This window comes from Oncorhynchus kisutch, linkage group LG20 (assembly GCF_002021735.2).
Source record: "Oncorhynchus kisutch isolate 150728-3 linkage group LG20, Okis_V2, whole genome shotgun sequence".
NCBI lineage: Eukaryota > Metazoa > Chordata > Actinopteri > Salmoniformes > Salmonidae > Oncorhynchus > Oncorhynchus kisutch.
This window is the reverse complement of record NC_034193.2, coordinates 28,595,862-28,617,099: the sequence shown is the minus strand read 5'-3', so window position 1 is coordinate 28,617,099 and position 21,238 is coordinate 28,595,862. Positions and strand designations below refer to the sequence as shown.

General features: G+C 42.8%; 2 protein-coding genes across 3 annotated transcripts in view; both read right to left on the bottom strand.

Moving 5' to 3' along the window:
• The window catches only part of LOC109865251 (integrin alpha-M), a 56,149-nt gene extending 49,530 nt beyond the window's left edge, over positions 1-6,619 (bottom strand). The window contains exons 1-6 of one of the 2 annotated variants that reach the window (XM_031798893.1): positions 6,488-6,619; positions 2,779-2,884; positions 1,428-1,531; positions 867-937; positions 615-729; positions 172-299 (exon numbers count right to left, since the gene is read on the bottom strand). In XM_031798893.1, coding sequence (XP_031654753.1) covers positions 172-299; positions 615-729; positions 867-937; positions 1,428-1,531; positions 2,779-2,884; positions 6,488-6,530 — 567 coding nt within the window. In that variant the 5' untranslated portion in view covers positions 6,531-6,619. Of the gene's footprint in view, positions 1-171; positions 300-614; positions 730-866; positions 938-1,427; positions 1,532-2,778; positions 2,885-4,240; positions 4,424-6,487 lie in introns of those variants that run through there. The other variant, XM_031798894.1, reaches the window with a different exon arrangement.
• A 1,136-nt stretch (positions 6,620-7,755) lies between these two features.
• On the bottom strand, positions 7,756-14,663 carry LOC109865621 (fructose-bisphosphate aldolase A). The gene is made up of 8 exons (XM_020453941.2): positions 14,123-14,663; positions 13,002-13,129; positions 11,526-11,644; positions 10,852-11,118; positions 10,268-10,428; positions 9,017-9,275; positions 8,517-8,716; positions 7,756-8,242 (listed from the first exon to the last, which is right to left on the bottom strand). Exons 3-8 carry the CDS (start codon positions 11,635-11,637, stop codon positions 8,150-8,152), a joined length of 1,092 nt encoding a protein of 363 aa, XP_020309530.1. The 5' UTR covers positions 11,638-11,644; positions 13,002-13,129; positions 14,123-14,663; the 3' UTR covers positions 7,756-8,149.
• Positions 14,664-21,238: the final 6,575 nt, after the last annotated feature.

The window sequence follows — 21,238 nt, the reverse complement described above, 5'->3', positions numbered from 1 at the left end:
ATAAATAGCTTATCCTTTTCAGTTTATTGAGAAATCATTGAAAATATATATATTTTTTCCGACCTCAACCATAAATCACCAATGATATTTTGAGTAATCACCAATGAATGCAATTAAAACAGTGCATCTTTTAGCTTTCTTTCTATAATAACATGTAAAAGTAGTTCTTACCTTAGTATCCCTTTCCAGAAATTCCCTGATCAGATCTTTCACGAAGCCTTTCATTTTTTCAAAATCAACTCTGTTAACACTTCCTGACCCATCCAATAGAAAGGCTATGTCTGTTTGTCCAGGACATTCTGGTAAAAATGTGCAGAAAAAGAGCAGAACAGAGCAAAAACAATGTGAAGTCAAATGGTAGAGACCCCCACCATTAGTGCTAAATGTAAATGCTTTAAATGCAATGTAATATTTAGGCATTGCGTTTGTCATTGTCACATTGCAATTTAGCATTTAAGCATTGCATTTAAGAATTGGCACTGATAACCCTCCGTAATTATGTGGCGTGCTGTGGCGTGACACATACAAAAAAAGACAGCATCTGTACCACAATAGGTCTATTTTCTTTTAATATTGACTCAACCAGACTACCTTAAAATACAACCTTGGATTACCTTCCAGAGATGAAGGGACAGGTTGTTTCACATGAAGACTTTGGTCAATTTCAAAGCACATCCCATTGTAGGTGGTGATGGATTTGCACTCTCTTGGGATGGTTGGTCCGCATACCTATAAGGAACAGAAGGTTGGAGAAATGATGAACAAAATTATAATAATCATGAAAAGCAATGCACCAATTTGATTATTTCCTTGTGGTTTTTCATCAATACGTCCACGGCTAAGACGTGAACACACATTCCACTCACCATGGTGTTTAGTGACTCGGGATCCTTTGTCATTGACAAACCAAGAGACATATTGATCCCATGACTGGGCTCTTTAAAACACAACAGGGGAGAATTTGCGGCATAAACATCAAGATTTGTATTTGTATTATTAAACCCCCACCCCAATTTTATTTATTTATTATTAGATTTTCTTGTTAGAGATTAGTCAAGTACCGTCTCTCAACTCATCTCTTATTCTACAGAAGTCTATTGTCACTGTCAGATGAAAACCTCATATCTCCAAAATATAAATCTTTTAGGAAATGGAAAAAACAGCCATATTTTACCGTTAACGAACATACAATTATCAAACTTCAAAAGCTATTTTGAATACATTTTGTTAGTCCTAGAGTCATATAATGTGTATAGTACATTTAGGGAAGTAACTCCTTTCATTACATGTTAAAAAAAAAATGAAAATTGGCAACAATAGAATTACAAGGTTTTCATCCGACAGCACAGGTAGGCTCAACAGTAATCAAGAAATGTCCCATTGCTAATGAACAGAGATATTTGAGTAGTATATTCTACCATACATACCTTGTATTGACAATGGTATGCAAGATGAATCTCTGACCAGACATCGGTAAACTTGTCCCCTCCTATTTTGCTTATACTGATCCAGGGGGGCACTTATAAGCAAGCTTGTGATAGAGGTCAAAGGTGTGTTTATGTTATATTAATTTACAAAAATACAACATCAAAAATGATTAAGCCAATTTCATATACATAAGATGCGACAAGACATATACAGATTTAGAACAAAGTGTACTTGATCTGAGCGGTCTAGTTTTAGAACGTCTCAAGATGGCTGCTGGGGTTTCCAAGTTTCAACATGTCAAATCTTGAGGTAAAGTTTTGCTACGAGACTGTTCTCTGATTGGCTAAATGGATCAATGTGCTAAAGTTGTTTTAGCCTTGCAGATTGTTAGCTAGTGATTTTTCTGCAGCTATAGTTAGCCTTGCTAATATTTCTCTGACAAGTCACAAAGTCTCATCTGTTTGAGCTGAATGCCTGGTCTTCAGTCAGCTGTTCTACAACACAACATACTGTAGATGCAGTAAAGAAGTCAATGGAACTCGACCAAAACAATGGAAATGGCATGGAAACATGTGGGGGAAAAAAATCCAGAATCTCCTCATTGCCCCCAGTAAAATGTGTCAACATTTAGGCTATTATTTATATGTGTATATTACACTATGTTGAGGTAAAAATAGTGTTTTAATGCTTGTATGGATGTCATCCCATAGACTCATGCTGCTTACGGCCAAATGCTGACTCAACAGGAACTGGGATTTGTCGGACCAGGCAATGTTTTTCCACTCCTCAATTGTCCAGTGTTGCTGATTGCGTGCCCACTGGAGCCACTTCTTGTTTTTAGCTGTGTAGTCAACTGCTGCAATAGCCCATCCATGACAAGGACCGATGAGTTGTGAGTCCTGAGATGTTGTTGCACTGCATTATTTGCCTGTTTGTGTCGCTCCTGTTAGCTTGCATGATTCTTGCCATTCTCCTTCGACCTCTCATCAATGAGCTGTTTTCACCCACAGGACTGCCACTGACTGGATGTTTTTTAGATTTATAGCACCATTCTCGTGCGTGAAATTCCCAGGAGGCCGGACATTTCTGAGATACTTGGACCGGCACCCCTGGCACCATCGATCATATCATGCTCAACGTCGCTTAGGTCACTTATTTTTTCGCATTCTAACATTCAATCGAACAGTAACTGAATACCTTGATGCTTGTCTTGCCTGCTTTATATCACAAGCCACTACGAACCATTTCTGTGTACCTAATACACTGGCCAATGAGGAAAATCACATTTTTGAAAATGAAAGAAAAGGTCAAACCAAGTCACTAGACTTATCTCCATATGATTTTTCTTACCTTGATGGGTTATTCTGTACCACCTTGTATCCAAACCCAGCAGCAGGTTGACTGACATACTTCCAAGCAACTGGGTCAATGTTAAAAGCCAAAGCACCTTGAGGCACTAAGCAGAGGAGACAATATATCAGAAAGAGCATTACCACAACCCAAACGTTCCACATTTTCTTTCAAAGCATGTATGAGAATCTATTTAAGAGTGTAAGATATTGAAACCGATCTCAAATACTTGACTGGGAGAGCTAGTGGCGGTTGGTCTTCCGTCATCTTAAAATGGCACCAACCGCCACTGAGTGGAGGATATACACAGGTATACGCCCTATACCCACTTTTTTTCAGTGGGCATTGCCTATACTCATTACTTAATCCCTACTGTTGCATATCGAAGTAGTGTAGTTATACGATTGATTAATTATGTAGGAAAACATGCAAAGTTGCCTACACAATCGCAAAGCACATTAAATATATTCACGTCTGGAGCACAATTAGCCTCATTTCAACAGTATTATGTATTTATCTAGGCAAGTCAGTTAAGAACAAATTCTTATTTTCAATGACAGCCTAGGAACAGGTTAACTGCCTTGTTCAGGGGCTGACCTAGTCAGCTTGGGGATTTGATCTTGCAAACTTTACCGTTAGTAGTCCAACACTCTAACCACTAGGCTACCCTGCCACCCTGTGGAATATCATTTGAAGGCAGAAAGAGTGGGCAGCTCTCAACTGGTTGTTGCATGGAGCAGCTCACAAAATAATGACATCAGCACCTGGTAGGTAGGAAAGACGTTTCAACTTCTGGTATCGACCAGTAAATGCTAACTAAGGCAACGATCGGTATGCAAACCAGGTATTGAAACAGTTTGATCCGTAATCTTGGTTAGTAGGCTATTTGCGATGCACAATTCATTCGTCATGAACATTTCTAAAGGTTTTCCCAAAAAACCTTGCCAATAAAATGTTGACAAAAATGTCAGTCTACCTGACATAATGTTGATTTGTATCAATAGGGAGAGCATTTGTCTCCTGATATGGTTTAAGCATTGTTGTGGACTTAGAACATAATTTTTTTATTTGTTTATTATTTGAGAGTGAAAAATCTGACCAATCTATAGGAAGACAAAAGATTTTTCACAAAGAACCCACTTCCAGGCACCACAACACCACTGCATATGCCAGATGGAAAGACAGCAGTCACACACAGCATGATGATAAACAGTCCATTCACTCGGACATAATAAGCCATTAGGTCATCATCTTAAGAATACAAAAACACAACCATTAGGCTAGCATTTCCTAATCAAAATGTACAACTATTACTTCCCATTGCAAAAAAAACATTTCACATTTAGTACAAAGTAACAGGTGATCTAAAGTTTAAATGCAGCAATGTTTCACACACATAAGTTATTTTAAAAGAGATGGCGAACAGCATTTCAGCTGCAATAAAAATCACAGTTCCACTCACCAGATGATAATAATTTGAAACTTAATTTCTTGAAAGTTAATCTTGAAAAGGGAAGAGCTAACAAATTAGCAACATCATCCTCTTCGATAATACCTGCTGCAGCTGCTGCAAACTAGCCTACAACAAAAGCTAGCTAGCTAGCTAGACCTGTTACCTTCGAGAAGGCAGAAGTTTCCATACGTTTTCCCATGGTCTAGCTAGCTAGCTTTTGTTAATGTGAAGTCAATGTGATTGGTTGACTCTACTGTCACTCCAACGTTTTGCCCTAATACAGGCCGATGCAACATAGTACACCCACACACTAATCCATTTGGCAAAATATACTGAACAAATATATTATCGCAATATGCAACAATTTCAAAGATTTTACTGAGTTATAGTTTATATAAGGAAATCAGTCAATTGAAATATATTCATTAGGCCCTAAACTATGGATTTCACATGACTGGGAATACAGATATGCATCTCTTGTTCACAGATACCTTAAAAAAAGGTTTAGGGGTGTGGATAAAAAAAACTGTCAGTATCTGGTGTGACCACCATTTGCCTCATGCAGCGTGACACATCTCCTTCGCATAACGTTGATCAGGCTGTTGATTGTGGCCTGTGGAATGTTGTCCCACTCCTCTTAAAGGGCTGTATGATGTTGCTGAATATAAGTGAGAACTGGAACATGGTGTTGTACATGTCGATCGAGAGCATCCCAAACATGCTCAATGGGTGACGTGTTTGGTGAGTATGCAGGCCATGGAAGAACTGGGATATTTACAGCTTCCAGGAAGTGTGTACAGGTACTTGCAACATGGGGCTGTGTATTATCATGCTGAAACATGAGGTGATAGCTTATTCCTGCCCACACCATAACCCATAGCTTATGCCTGCCCAGACCATAACCACACCTCCACCATGGGGCACTCTGTTTACAATGTTGACATCAGCAAACAGCACTCCCACGTGATGCCATACATGTGGTCTGCGGTTGTGAGGCCGGTTGGATGTACTTCCAAATTCTCTAAAACGATGTTGGAGGATAAATGGTAGATTTATGGTAGATAAATGAACATTTACTGTAATTCTCTGGCAACAGCTCTGGTGGACAGTCCTGCAGTCAGCATGCTAACTGCACATTCCCTCCAAACTTGAGAAATCTGTGGCATTGTGTTGTGTGAAAAAACATTTTAGAGTGGCCTTTTATTCTCCCCAGCACAAGGTGCACCTGTGTATTGATCATGCTGTTTATTCATCTTCTTGATATGCCACACCTGTCAGGTGGATGGATTATCTTGGCAAAGGATACATGCTCACTAACAGGGATGTAAACACATTTGAGACAAATATGCTTTTTTGTGGGTATGGAACATTTCAGGGATCTTATATTCCATTTCATGAAACATGGGACCAATACTTTACATGTTGTGTTTATATTGTTGTTCAGTGTACTGTATATAACAAGCACATGCAGTGTAATTAATGCTTATATTGTAACAAGTCTTACAATACATTATGAATGTGATAAAGGGGCTGATATTTATGCATCATAATAATTACACAAAGTTTCATGTGTAAAGCTTAGAAAAATGCTCATAGCTGTAAGCATGCTACACTTTCAATAATACTAGTATGGCCCTCTATTAAATAACTAGAGAGCCCAACATGGTCTGAGGGAGGCAATAACCTGTGGCTTCATAAGAGTTTTCTACCAGGTCTAAGGTTTCAACATAAAATGTACTCTTGCATTTACTTACACCCTCACATTATATGGAGATAGATTTCTATGGAAACAGGACTTTAGTAGTAGTGTAGCAAGCCCAAAGTCACTACTGTAGTAGTAGTAGTAGTAGAGAGTAGTTGTAGGAGTTTTTTACGAGGAGGAAAAACTGACACGTGAGAACTCAGGATGTCTAAAATATATCAATGGATCTGCAAAAACTGGCACAAATGTAGTCTGTGGAGATATAAAATCAAGACTGTAAATATATAACAGTAAGTTGTATGTGTAAAAGTATAATAGTCTCTATCAAGCATTTATGTATGGGAAGACAATCAATCATCTGGGATTAGTATCCAATTGCTACGCATTTAAAGAAGCTTCCCTGACTTATTTTCCAACCTCTTTCCAATATATTGAAAAATGTTTTATGTCATTGGATTATACCCAAAATGACCCCCAAAAAAGTCCAATATTGGCAGACAATGGACTGAACATTATTATTTCCAGCAATGTTACAGTAAATATATTTTGCCTACCTGATAAGTAGAATGAAAGGGGTATTATCCAATCCATTGTCATGCTCGCATGAACACACAAATGGAAGGAGAGGTCTGAGTTCTGAGGTCTTAAGGCTGTGTCAGTTTGAGAAGAGGAACTTGATAAAGAGGAAATGGCTTCGTTTAACACTTTGTTTGGATAGTTCCAAGTAAGCAGCTGAACTGATGGGGTGAAACGCTAACAATATTTTATCCAATCTTTTCCACTCTCTCTCCATTTAGCTTTCCCCCTTTCTCTTGCTGTATAACAGGAATCCCCAATAGGCGGCACGTGGGCCAAATTTGGCTCGCAGGTGATTTTATTTTTGGGAAAAAACAATAACAAATGTTTTATTTATTTATTATTTTTCATTGTTTGACATAAAATACTATAAAATCACCAGGAAATCAGATCAAAGTTATTTCAATTCAGGGAATATTTTCCTAAATATTCCCATGCTTAAATAGAGAGGCATATGTGATTGAATGTCATTGTAGTCAAGGTTTGAAATTATTCTGTTTTTGTCAAATAATATATATATATTTCTGAGTCGATTTACGCTGTACAACCATCCGCTCAAGGAAAATTTGGCCACAGCTGAATGTAATTATAATATTCCTCTCTTTCTTGCACTTTCTGTATGTCTTTGTCTACTGTAGCTCAATTGGCCTTCTTGCTTTGTCCATATTTATTTGTTTTGCTACTCTTTATCTGGTGTGATAAAGGTTTACAAGTTTGAAGATCATGATGATGATGCTTATGAAGATAACGATTATTATTATTATGAAGATGACTATGATGAAACACAATTCATGTATGCAGTCAACAGAATATACAACCATTTTTTTACAGTCTCATTTGTACTTTCAAAACAGCCCCATGTTGAGGTCAACTGCTTTGCTCTCTATTTTCTGTTAGCTGCTGGTATCACCAGGTGGATATTCTTGATAATATTTACAGTAATTTCTGTTATTACTATTATAAATTCTTACAAATGCCTTATTTGCAAGAATTTGCCTTCTTGTTTGCTATAGTGCATTGTTCAGTGATACTGGTCTTGAGAAAAGCCTTTGAGTTGGAATGTCAACATTAAACAGTCTCCCCTCGTCTTGCTTTTTTTTTTATATGGTAATATGTATCGACATCAACATCCAACAGTACATTCTAAATAAATAGGAAGTAGTCATTGCGCCGAGCAGGATGTTCAATGATGTTGTGTAAATTGTCAGTTACTTTGAAATACAATAAGGAAGGAAGCAAAGCAACATATTGTGGATACATACTTTATTCCATGGCTCCATTACAAACATTATACTGAGTTAGGTGTTACAGACCCAGGAATAATATTACATGTTTTGTAAAAACACAACGATGGGAATCTCTTCACCTTAAAAAAGGTGTGAAATGGTAGGGAGAGGGAATGGAGGCAGAACACATTTTTTTTGTAATCTTCTCTCTGAAGCAAGAGCCCAAAGAAAGGTTTCCGTTTCTCTCTCGTTCTCTGTACTGAGGTACCAAACGAGTAATGTTGCAGAGGGTCGAGTAGAGACGGCTTCTTAGGAGGTGCAGAATAAGACATGGCACTCCCCATGTGGGGGAGGGGGTGGGTACAGGGAGATGGTGTGAGGGTTAGGAGAGGGATACTGGTAAAGTGTCCATGCCTAATAAGCGTGGTTGGCCACGAACAGTGATTCTCCAGCGGCGGTGCTGTCTCCGGACGCGACATACTTGCCTTGGCAGGCCAGGCTGTTGGCCTGTGGAAGGAAAGAATAACAACATAAGAACAACATAAACTTGTTTTCTGCTGATATTTTCTAAATGTGTAATTTACATTATGGCTTCCAATACGTCTATAATATAAACATGTAGCCACTGTACAGACATAAATAATCACATTTGAAATATGAGCAAAATATATGACAATATTTGTTATCTTTTTATATATAATGCTAAAAATATGACAGTCACGTGGAATATATGCAAAATCTATGAAAAAAAATGTGGAAAAATATATTTGGTTATTCATACCAGAGCTCTCTTGATGAACTCCTCCTGGGCAGCCTTGCTGTTCGCAGGTTTGCCACCCCATGCCTTCAGGGCGGATGCCTGGAGGGCACGGCCATAGGAAAAAGTCAATGCCCATGGCCTGTGCAGGGGACACTGGTTCATGACGTTCAGGTTGATGGATGCCTCCTCCTCAGACTGGCCACCGGACAGGAAGGTGACGCCTGTGGGTGAAGAGGGGAAGAAGAGAGGTAATTTTTTTGTAAAAACCTACCTAAAGAAGATACAGCACATTGTATATTTCACATACAACACAATTGTATGTGAAATATACACAATAATAAATTATATAATATTGTAACTACATACTGTGTGTGAAAGTGCCATATTCATGGAGAGTGAGTTTGTGTTTGTGAAAATGTGTCATAACATCGAGTGTGAGAGGGTGAAGGTGGATGTTTAGAAATGTATATGTGTATCGTGCTATATATTGTGCTGTATTCAGTGTGTTGTCGGCCGCTTACCAGGAACTGCTGGGGGCACGGTGCGGCGCAGGGCCGTGACGGTGGCCATGGCGATCTCCTGGTGGGTATACTTGTGTGAGCAGGAGTGTCCAGCAGTGACCATGTTGGGCTTCAGGAGGGTACCCTCCAGGTACACATGGTGGTCGGACAGAGCCTTGTACATTGCGGCCAGGACCTTCTCAGTCACGTACTGGGTGCGCTTCAGGTCGTGGTCACCGTCGGGGAGGATCTCGGGCTCAACAATGGGGACAATGCCGTGCTAGAAGAAGGAAGAGGTCATGAGTACTAAAATAGACTTTTCGCCAACGGTGCATGTTGTTGACCTTGACAGTTAACAGTCCAAACAGTAAAGCTTTAGTGGTGAGTGGCTCTCCTCCTATCTTTCCTCTCTATCCCTCTACAGCATGGATTAGCAACTTTGATGTGGGTGGGGGCCACAAAAAAATCAGAACTCATCATGAGGGGCTGCAGTTGCTCGCGGGCCTGCGAGCAAAACATTTTAATGGGCCCCTATCTTAACAGTGGAGAGACAATGTTTTAATTCTCCACATTTTGCCATGGGGTGTAGAGAAAATGTTGCTGTTTTAAAGCAAGTTTGATGCATTTCTATACATTTTGCCATGGGGCAGAGAGAAGATTCTGTAATTTTATAACTAATTAAATGCAATTCTACTCATTTTGGGGCAGGGAGAAGATTTAGCCATTTTTAAAAGGATATCTGAGTGAGACTGACTAACAAAATCAGTGGGGGCCCCCCGGCCGGTAATTCAACCATGATAACACATTTAAATAGCTGGCTGCTAAATTAACTCATCAATCTAAATACATTTAGCTGACATGGACTAATTGACTATCAGTGACTGACATAACAAAAACTGCTGATGAACAACCAAATAAAAAAATTGCACTTTGTGTATTTTACTATTCTAACTTGCAAGAGTAAGTTGAAACTCTGACTGCCGGGGGCCGCCAGCCCATCCCTGCTCTACACTTACCTGTCTTTTCCGATACTGTGATTTTATAAAAGTGTAATCATTTCTGAGGAATTTATAAGAATTTAAAACATTTATAATTGCTTATTTCATGAAAGTTTAACCCACATGTTTCAAGAGAGTCAATGATTCTAAGGTAACTTGTGGGCCATAGGATAATTGAACCCACAACTTTGCCATTGGTGGCAATGTGCTTTAACTACCTGAGCAAATGAACTAACAAGACCCCTGAGGCCTTAAAGGGTTGTGTGATTCTTACCATCTGGCAGATACTGGCATAACGAGCCAAGACATTGCAATTCTCCATGATGGCCAGGCGGGAGGGGGTGGTGGAGGTGATCTTCAGCACACAACGCCACTTGGCGAAGTCACAACCGTCCTTCTTGTACTGGGCGCAACGCTCATACAGGCCATCCAGACCTGACGGAGAAATGGATTGAGGCAGGGAGAGAAAATAAAGATGAGTATGGTATCTTGTAAGTAGCCTTGCACAAGAAAACCAGAACCTATCTCAAGGTAGCTTGATGTACAAGTACATGCCCAGAACAGTAGTCTATTGCAGAGCCTTTCCACCAAACTATCTCCTTATTGCTGAGTGCCAAGTGAAGATGTATAGGTCCCATTTTTACAGTCTTCAGTATGACCCAACTAGGGATTGAACTCACAACCTTCCAATCTCAGGGAGGACACTCTAACCATTAGGTCACTAGGCCACTGAGTATTTTAGCTAGGTTGGAATAATATATAATCATTTTTGATCTTATAAACAAATGATTGTATGTTGTTGTACTGTATTCCCATTAGTGGGGAATGCCATCGATTCTTCCTATTCTGCCTCCTTACCCTGAGTGGTGGTCTCTCCGTTGGTTCCAGCAAGGGGGACAACACCTTTGTCAACCTTGATGCCTACAACCCAGCCTCTGGACTTGACGTGCTCGGGGAAGGTCTTGCCGGCATCGGTCTTCTGGTACAGGGTCTCGTGGAAGAAGATGACGCCACCAATGCAAGGACCGGCGCGGTCGTCAGCGGTGAAGAGGAGCTGACGGTACAGTCTCCTGTTCTCTTCAGTGTTCTCAGCATTGATGCTCTGGAAGCGCTTGGCAACGCTGCCTGTTGGGGGGGAAAGAGAGATAGGGAATGAGGGTTAGACTCACAGAATGAAATTATGTTATATCTCTATGGTTAAACTGAATTCCGAATTTGCACAAATCAGTAGTTCAATTGTCCTTAGCCATGTGAATTAAATTAAATGAACTTGAACTGAACTATGAAACGGTTGTAGCATTTTGAATGTAGCGTTATAAGCTGAAGTGGGGTATTACTTGTTGGTTCTCATGAAACGTTTTGAAGAAGTTATAATAAGGTGAAAAAACACTCATTGTGTACATTGTGACAATGTAGTTGATCTGATTATGAGTATGTCTTTGCATGTCATAAAATATGGGTGCCTTTTCTTTCCATAAGTGTGTGTTTAATAATGTGTGTGCAACCAGTTTCTGTTGGCCAGCTTTGCGTACCGGTAGACTCGTCAGCGGCGAGGATTCCCTTGCCCTTGGCGACAATCTTGAGAGCGATGTCACTGAGCTCCTTCTTCTGATCAGGAGTGAGGAAGGGGAATGAGTGAGGCATTTTGACTCTTATCAGAAGGAAGAGAAAGAGTGGGGTGACAATGTTTAAAATTCTGAGGGGGGAGAGAGAGGGCTTGAGATACACAGAAGCGCATACAGAAATAGATAAGTAGAAAAATAAACAAAGGTATATTTCATGAAAAGCAGTCAGTGACATGAAAAGGGTGTAGACTACTTTCACCGTAAAATTACAATATGTGGAAAGGTTCAAAGAAATGAGAAGTAAGCTATCGATGAAGAAAGTGGCAAGTATTTGCATCTGTCCGTTTGGGTGATTGTCTGTACGTTATTCGAATGTACTATTTTTGTCTGTCTTCCTCTCTTGTAATATATAGGCTTAACATACCTGTCTGTATGTCTGTCGGGTCTGTATGTTTTCTGTCTGTATGTCTGTCCATTTGAGATTGCTGTGTGACTGTTCCTGTCTGCCTTTCTGTCTATAATTTGCATGCCTGCCTACTGCATGTTAAGCTCTGGTATCTGTTGCAGCAGCCACCCCCACAGCCATGATAGGCATGTGAATGACTTTTTCCATTTTCTAGTCTCTGATAACCCTGACCTTTCCATTGGCTGCTCCCCCCTCCTCTCCCCTCCACTACTCACACTACACCTCCTTTATCCAACCCTGTCTTGTCACAGTACCACTCAATCCAATAGGTCAAACTAAATATAAACATTGGAACACGGCAGCTGTTACCAAAGCACCTCGTGTTTCTCTCAGAGTGGTTATGTAAATGTTGTGTGTGCATGTGTGGGGCCTCCTTCAGTCGCTAACTCAGATCTATATAGATAACATTATGTGCTGTAGCTGTAGTACAGTACAGTTAATTAAGTACAGTACAGGTTAAGTTAAAAGTGTGCAGCGTGAGTAAAAGCAATTAGTAAGTCATTTCCACTTTTTGGTGTAAGCAGGCTAGCGTAAAGCAAAGAAATAATGATACCTATAATGTAGCAAAGCAACATTGTGGTATGCTAGCTTGAGTGAGAATTTAAGAGCTTCATCTCGTATGAATGTTTTTTTAGCATAGAGATGTGTCTAATGCATGCATAAAATGTTGATTAGCATTGATGCACCATTGATTGTATAATAACAACAACGCTTCTGAAAATTCTACTCATGCATTTGCTCTTGCAGTTTCATATATACGTTTTATAATGCCAGCATACAATGTTTGCTCTTTCAATTGTATATCACACACAATATAAAGTACAAGCAGTCAGAGCTATCCTAGATAAAAAAAATATGTATATACATACTTTTATTCTAATTAAAGATATGTTAAATATCTTAGTAAGATATTAGTGTTTGGGGGGGAAAAAAATAATGATTTTCCATCTTATTAAGATATGATTCGATTCATTTACCTTGGAGGGTTGGAGGAGAGCTGGGAGAAGAGAGGGGAGAAGATCCGACTAAAGTTCGCGACAACCTCCTGGTCCGCCTGGGACACTTTTTATCCTCCTATTGTGACCCCTCACATTTCAGCCGCCGGCTAAAAAAAGAATGGCAAGCAACCGGAGAAGGCCGGTGACATTAAAAAAAAGAAACATGCTAGTGTAACGCAGCTAGGCGTCCCATGCAATCTGGAAAGGGCAAAGAGGGAATAAATGGGCGATGAGCAGGAGGTGGTGAGAGGGAGAGAAGGATGGTGAGGAGAACAAATAAGAGTGGGTGCACGTTAAATGATGTGATATATGCCGTTTAGCAAACAGTTTTATCTAAAGCGACTTACAGTAGTGCGAGCACACATTTCCATATGGTGATCATCATTATGTTGCAAAAATCGTGCTCTACCAACTGAGCCACACAGGACCATATAGGAGTAAAAAGAGGGTAATATGAAGCAAAATCGTTGGAAGAGAGGGGAAAAGAGCTGAGAGGCCATGGGATGAGAGGGTTGGGGAATAAATGTAGACAAATATTCAGGTTGGAATAAAACTATCAACAATAGAGAATCAAGGGCTTTGAGTGAAAATATTTTATGTCTGTCAATGTAGAAAGTTTTCAACTGAGATATTTATGACAAGTCGTATAAGGTATTAAAAAACCACAAAGGATGGAAACCGCATGTAGGAATTCTCCTACCAGTTTGAATCAGGAGTGATTCTACTTTGGTACTGTCTATTCAAGTGAGATTCCTTTTCCTCCATCTGAAATACTCAATAAACCGCTCACCTCTCACAATAAGCCTGCTTTATTTTGCATGCCAATAATAACTTTCACGAATAAGAATTTATACGCTATGAGGAAATAAATATTTCATTACTTGTAAACATTTATCAGCATTACAATTCATAAGCATTTATAACATTTCTAATGAATGAAGACGCATTTTAAACATGTATAAATATTCATGAACATTTACAATGGCTAAATAATGAAAGTGATTACAAACTGTAACTATTATAAAGTGTAACTTGCGAACCAGCTGTGAGTTCACAGAGTTTCACCAGTTAGAATGTTCTGAAAGAGCAACATGGCTAACCTGCTCATAGAAATCCAATCCAGACATGGCAGCACTGTGTGATGATCCTTGACCTTTTCTTGACCTTCTATGGCCTTTGCTTGGCAGGATGGGGTCAGGTGGGTGTCTTGGCAAAGGTTGTATATGCATGAAAACATTGGACTTGTCTGACCTCAAGTTTTTTTCACTTTCTGACCCTATATATCTTTGTTTGTTTGTGAAGTTTACTCACTGTTTAGTTTTTGACACATCTCATCTCCTTTAAATGTTGTGTGGTGTATGAAAGAAATCTCAAGGCCTTGTGTGTTCACTGTCAGAGTAAAAGTGGGCTGCAGCTGCCAAATGCCATATGTTGGCCAAATGCTGGGGCAAGTCATAATGTGATATGAGACAGCTCATATCACACATCTTTAGGGTTGTGAGAAGCTGTTCGTTGTGTCTGAAATAGTATTCGAGGCAACCTCAGTTTTACCATGGAAACCTGCAGTACGTTTGCTGAGGCATTACCAACAATGACACACAGCCGATGTGTCAGAGACTGAGGCACTGAAATAGACTGATGACATCCTGAAAATAAGTAACACAGAGTTGAGAATCAGCCCCACTCAAAGTTCTACTGATGGCAGCATGAGCTTTCTCGCATATAGTGTAGTCTCAAATTACGAAATATATCAAGAGCATGGAATAACCAATAGTGAAGAAAATAGTATCGCTCTCTCTTCTCTCTTTACATTTTTGTCCTTTTATATCTCATGCAATTTCAACATGTGCTTCACAATGTGGTATTTAGGACTTAACAAGTTAATCAGTTATTTTTGCGTTTTAACTTGCATGATTAGTCATATCAAAACCATATCAATTAATCACAGTAAATAAGAGCATGTAACTTCATGTCACGACTCCTACCGAATGTTACTCCTCTCCCTGTTCGGGTGGCGCTTGGCGGTCGTCGTCACCGGCCTACTAGCTGCCACCGATCCCTTTTCCCTTTTCTGTTTGTTTTGTCTGTTTAGTTTCACCTGTTCCTTGTTGAGGTTGATTAGTTGGGCTATTTAAGCCGGTAGACCCGCCTGCTCTTTGTGCGGGCTTAACTATTTTTCAGTACGTATTGTGTTGGGCATTTGTTATTGTGCGCCCGGTATTCTTGGCGAGCGCTATTTTTTCCCTGTGCGTAATAAACGCTATCCTGAACTTACTGCCTCCTGCACCTGACTCCGCACCCACTATGCCCAGACCGTTACAGAAGCCCGCACCCTGAGCATGGAGTCAGCAGGAGCAGGGGCCACCCCCCTCCCATCGATGGAGGAACATACCACCATCCTCCATCGGATTGGGTCTACGATGGACCAGATTATGGAGAGAATGGACCGATGGGGGAGGAGTGGTCTCCCCACTTCACCTCCGGCTCCTCCCCCGGCGTCCGGCTCCAGCACATTTCGTCTTGCGCCCCCGAGGGAGTACGATGGAGCGGTGGCTGGGTGCCAGGGTTTTCTACTCCAGCTCGAGTTGTACCTGGCTACCATGAGGCCGACTCCCTCGGGGGAGGAGAGAGTGTGAGCATCTCCTGCCAATGCTGTCTGGAATGGCCCAGACTCGGCGAGGGAGCACTATCCGGAGTTCACCCACCCGGAGGGCTGAGGGGTGGGGGAGCGACTATTCCACCTCAGGCAGGAGAAGAGGAGCACGCAGGACTTTGCGTTGGAGTTCCGGACCTTGGCTGCTGGGGCCGGGTGGAACGACAGGGCCCTGATGGACCACTACCGGTGCAGCCTCTGGGAGGACGTCCGCCGGGAGCTAGCATGTCGTGACGCCACTCTCTCCCTCAACAAACTTATAAACATGTCAATCCGGCTGGACAATCTGCTAGCTGCCCGTAGGCGTTCAGAAAGGGTTCTGTCAGTTCCATCTCCTAGCACTCCCGATCACATTCCTATGGAGTTAGGGGGGGCCACTTCGAGAGGAACATGAGGGGGAGGCTCCTCCTGCACCAGCTGTGGTCAGAGAGGACACACGACCACCCGGTGCTGGACGAGCCCGTCTGGGAGTTGAGAGGGCAGGCAGAACACTTCTCGGTCACCCCAGGTGAGTCAGCATCAAACTCACCCAGAGCCCCCTGTTGGTCACATGTTTGCGTTCATAGTGGAGGTGGACGTGTCCGAGGTTGGGGTGGGTGCCGTGCTATCACAGCGCTCGGGTACGCAACCGAAACTCCGCCCCTGCGCTTTCTTTTCGAGGAAGCTCGTTCCGTCGGAGCGTAACTATGATGTGGGGGACCGGGAGTTGTTAGCTGTGGTAAAGGTCCTGAAGGTGTGGAGAAACTGGCTTGAGGGGGCTAGGCACCCTTTTCTCATCTGGACTGACCACCAGAATCTGGAGTATATCCGGGCAGCGAGGAGACTGAATCTGCGACAGGCAAGGTGGGCCATGTTCTTCACCCGATTTCGGTTCACAATCTCGTATAGACCAGGTTCCCTGAACACGAAGGCCGACAGGCTGTCCCGTCTCTATGACACGGAGGATCGGCCCATTGATCCTACTCCCATCCTTCCAGCCTCTAGGCTGTTGGCACCGGTGGTATGGGAGGTGGACGTGGACATTGAGCGGGCATTACGGGTGGAACCTGCACCCCCCACGATGTCCTACAGGTCGCAAGTACGTGCCCCTTGGTGTTCGTGATCAATTGATTCGGTGGGCTCACACACTACCCTCTTCGGGTCATCCTGGTGTGGCGAGGACAGTGCGGGGTCTTAGGGGGAAGTACTGGTGGCCCACCTTGGCTAGGGACGTGAGATTCTATGTCTCTCCCTGTTCGGTGTGCGCCCAGAGTAAGGCTCCTAGGCACCTTCCTAGAGGGAAGTTACAACCCCTCCCCGTTCCACAACGGCCGTGGTCTCACCTGTCGGTGGATTTCCTTACCGATCTTCCCCCATCTCAGGGGAACACCACGGTCCGGGTTGTTGTGGATTGATTTTCTAAGTCCTGCCGTCTCCTCCCGTTGCCCGGTCTCCCTACGGCCCTACAGACTGCGGAGGCTTTATTTACCCACGTTATTTAGGACATGATCGGGGTCCCCAGTTCACATCCCGAGTGTGGAGGATGGAATGTCTGGGGGTCTCGGTCAGCTTGACCTCTGGTTATCACCCCGAGAGTAATGGGTAGGTGGAGAGAGTGAACCAGGAGGTGGGTAGGTTTCTGCGGTTGTATTGCCTGGACCGGCCAGGGGAGTGGTCAAGGTACATCCCATGGGCAGAGTTGGCCCAGAACTCACTCCGCCACTCCTCCACGAACATGTCACCATTTCAATGCGTTTTTGGCATCTGAGTCAGACCGAGGCTCCTGCGGTGGAGGAGTGGGTGCAGCACTCCAAGGAGAACTGGAGGGCCGTCCAGAAATCCCTCAAGCAGGCCAGTGGACGGCAGAAGAGGAGTGCTGACCACCACCGCAGTGAGGCCCCCGTGTTCGTACCGGGGGACAGGGTCTGGCTCTCGACCCGAAACCTACCCCTCCACTTGTCCTGCTGGAAGCTGGGGCCGCAGTGTGTGGGGTCCTTTAAAGTCCTGAAGAGGATAAACGAGGTGTGTTATAGATTACAACTCCCTTCCTATTATCGCATTAACCCCTCATTTCATGATGGCAAAGTAAATACAATATAGCAAGTAAAATACTGGAATGGTAGTTTTGCAATGGAAGAAAGTGCAAAGTAGAAATAAAAATAATGGGGTGCAAAGGAGCAAAATAAATAAATAAATTAAAATTAAATACAGTTGGGAAAGAGGTAGTTGTTTGGGCTAAATTATAGGTGGGCTATGTACAGGTGCAGTAATATGTGAGCTGCTCTGACAGTTGGTGCTTAAAGCTAGTGAGGGAGATAAGTGTTTCCAGTTTCAGAGATTTTTGTAGTTCGTTCCAGTCATTGGCAGCAGAGAACTGGAAGGAGAGGCAGCCAAAGAAAGAATTGGTTTTGGGGGTGACTAGAGAGATATACCTGCTGGAGCGTGTGCTACAGGTGGGAGATGCTATGGTGACCAGCGAGCTGAGATAAGGGGGGACTTTACCTAGCAGGGTCTTGTAGATGACATGGAGCCAGTGGGTTTGGCGACGAGTATGAAGCAAGGGCCAGCCAACGAGAGCGTACAGGTCACAATGGTGGGTAGTATATGGGGCTTTGGTGATAAAACGGATTGCACTGTGATAGACTGCATCCAATTTGTTGAGTAGGGTATTGGAGGCTATTTTGTAAATGACATCGCCAAAGTCGAGGATTGGTAGGATGGTCAGTTTTACAAGGGTATGTTTGGCAGCATGAGTGAAGGATGCTTTGTTGCGAAATAGGAAGCCAATTCTAGATTTAACTTTGGATTGGAGATGTTTGATATGGGTCTGGAAGGAGAGTTTACGGTCTAACCAGACACCTAAGTATTTGTAGTTGTCCACGTATTCTAAGTCAGAGCCGTCCAGAGTAGTGATGTTGGACAGGCGGGTAGGTGCAGGTAGCGATCGGTTGAAGAGCATGCATTTAGTTTTACTTGTATTTAAGAGCAATTGGAGGCCACGGAAGGAGAGTTGTATGGCATTGAAGCTTGACCATGACCAGCTCTGAAACCAGATTGCATAGCAGAGAAGGTATGGTGAGATTCGAAATGGTCGGTAATCTGTTTGTTGACTTGGCTTTCGAAGACCTTAGAAAGGCACGGTAGGATAGATATAGGTCTGTAGCAGTTTGGGTCAAGAGTGTCCCCCCCTTTGAAGAGGGGGATGACCGCAGCTGCTTTCCAATCTTTGGGAATCTCAGACGACACGAAAGAGAGGTTGAACAGGCTAGTAATAGGGGTGGCAACAATTTCGGCAGATAATTTTAGAAAGAAAGGGTCCAGATTGTCTAGCCCGGCTGATTTGTAGGGGTCCAGATTTTGCAGCTCTTTCAGAACATCAGCTGAATGGATTTGGGAGAAGGAGAAATGGGGAAGGCTTGGGCGAGTTGCTGTTGGGGGTGCAGTGCTGTTGTCCAGGGTAGGAGTAGCCAGGTGGAAAGCATGGCCACCCGTAGAAAAATGCTTATTGAAATTCTCAATTATGGTGGATTTATCAGTGGTGACAGTGTTTCCTATCTTCAGTGCAGTGGGCAGCTGGGAGGAGGTGTTCTTATTCTCAATGGACTTTACAGTGTCCCAGAACTTTTTTGAGTTAGTGTTGCAGGAAGCAAATTTCTGCTTGAAAAAGCTAGCCTTGGCTTTTCTAACTGCCTGTGTATAATGGTTTCTAGCTTCCCTGAACAGCTGCATATCACGGGGGCTGTTCGATGCTAATGCAGAACGCCATAGGATGTTTTTGTGTTGGTTAAGGGCAGTCAGGTCTGGGGAGAACCAAGGGCTATATCTGTTCCTGGTTCTAAATTTCTTGAATGGGGCATGTTTATTTAAGATGGTTAGGAAGGCATTTAAAAAAAATATCCAGGCATCCTCTACTGACGGGATGAGATCAATATCCTTCCAGGATACCCCGGCCAGGTCGATTAGAAAGGCCTGCTCGCAGAAGTGTTTCAGGGAGCGTTTTACAGTGATGAGTGGAGGTCGTTTGACCGCTGACCCATTACGGATGCAGGCAATGAGGCAGTGATCGCTGAGATCTTGGTTGAAGACAGCAGAGGTGTATTTAGAGGGGAAGTTGGTTAGGATGATATCTATGAGGGTGCCCGTGTTTAAGGCTTTGGGGAGGTACCTGGTAGGTTCATTAATAATTTGTGTGAGATTGAGGGCATCAAGTTTAGATTGTAGGATGGCTGGGGTGTTAAGCATGTTCCAGTTTAGGTCGCCTAGCAGCACGAACTCTGAAGATAGATGGGGGGCAATCAGTTCACATATGGTGTCCAGAGCACAGCTGGGGGCAGAGGGTGGTCTATAGCAGGCGGCAACGGTGAGAGACTTGTTTTTAGAGAGGTGGATTTTTAAAAGTAGAAGTTCAAATTGTTTGGGTACAGACCTGGATAGTAGGACAGAACTCTGCAGGCTATCTTTGCAGTAGATTGCAACACCGCCCCCTTTGGCAGTTCTATCTTGTCTGAAAATGTTGTAGTTTGGAATTAAAATGTCTGAATTTTTGGTGGTCTTCCTAAGCCAGGATTCAGACACAGCTAGAACATCCGGGTTGGCAGAGTGTGCTAAAGCAGTGAATAGAACAAACTTAGGGAGGAGGCTTCTAATGTTAACATGCATGAAACCAAGGCTATTACGGTTACAGAAGTCGTCAAAAGAGAGCGCCTGGGGAATAGGAGTGGAGCTAGGCACTGCAGGGCCTGGATTCACCTCTACATCGCCAGAGGAACATAGGAGGAGTAGAATAAGGGTACGGCTAAAAGCTATGAGAATTGGTCGTCTAGAACGTCTGGAACATAGAGTAAAAGGAGGTTTCTGGGGGCGATAAAATAGCATCAAGGTATAATGTACAGACAAATGTATGGTAGGATGTGAATACAGTGGAGGTAAACCTAGGTATTGAGTGATGAAGAGAGAGATATTGTCTCTAGAAACATCGTTGAAACCAGGAGATGTCATTGCATGTGTGGGTGGTGGAACTAATAGGTTGGATAAGGTATAGTGAGCAGGACTAGAGGCTCTACAGTGAAATAAGCCAATAAACACTAACCAGAACAGCAATGGACAAGACATATTGACATTAAGGAGAGGCATGCTTAGTCGAGTGATCAAAAGGGTCCGGTGAGTGGAGAGGTTGGTTGGTGATTTAGACAGCTAGCCAGGGCATCGGTAGCAAGCTAGCATAGGATGGAGGTCTGTTGTTAGCCACCTCTTGCGTTCCGTCAGTAGATTAGTGGGGTTCCGTGTGGTAGAGGGGATTAATCCAAATCACACAACAACAACAAAAATAAAAACAATAGATATAGTTATAGAGGCCCAAGAAGAAAACATAATAATAATAATAAAAAAATAAAGAAATTGTCCGATTGTCTATTCAGATAGCAGCCGGTAAGACAGCTAACGGTTAGGAGGCCGCAGATGGGCGTTCAGGTAACGTCGCGACGGAGGAGCCAGCCGAATAACTCCTTCGGGTAGATAACGTCGGCAGTCCAGTTGTGAAGGCCCGGTGGGGCTCCGCGAAGGCAGTAAAACGGGTCCGGATAGG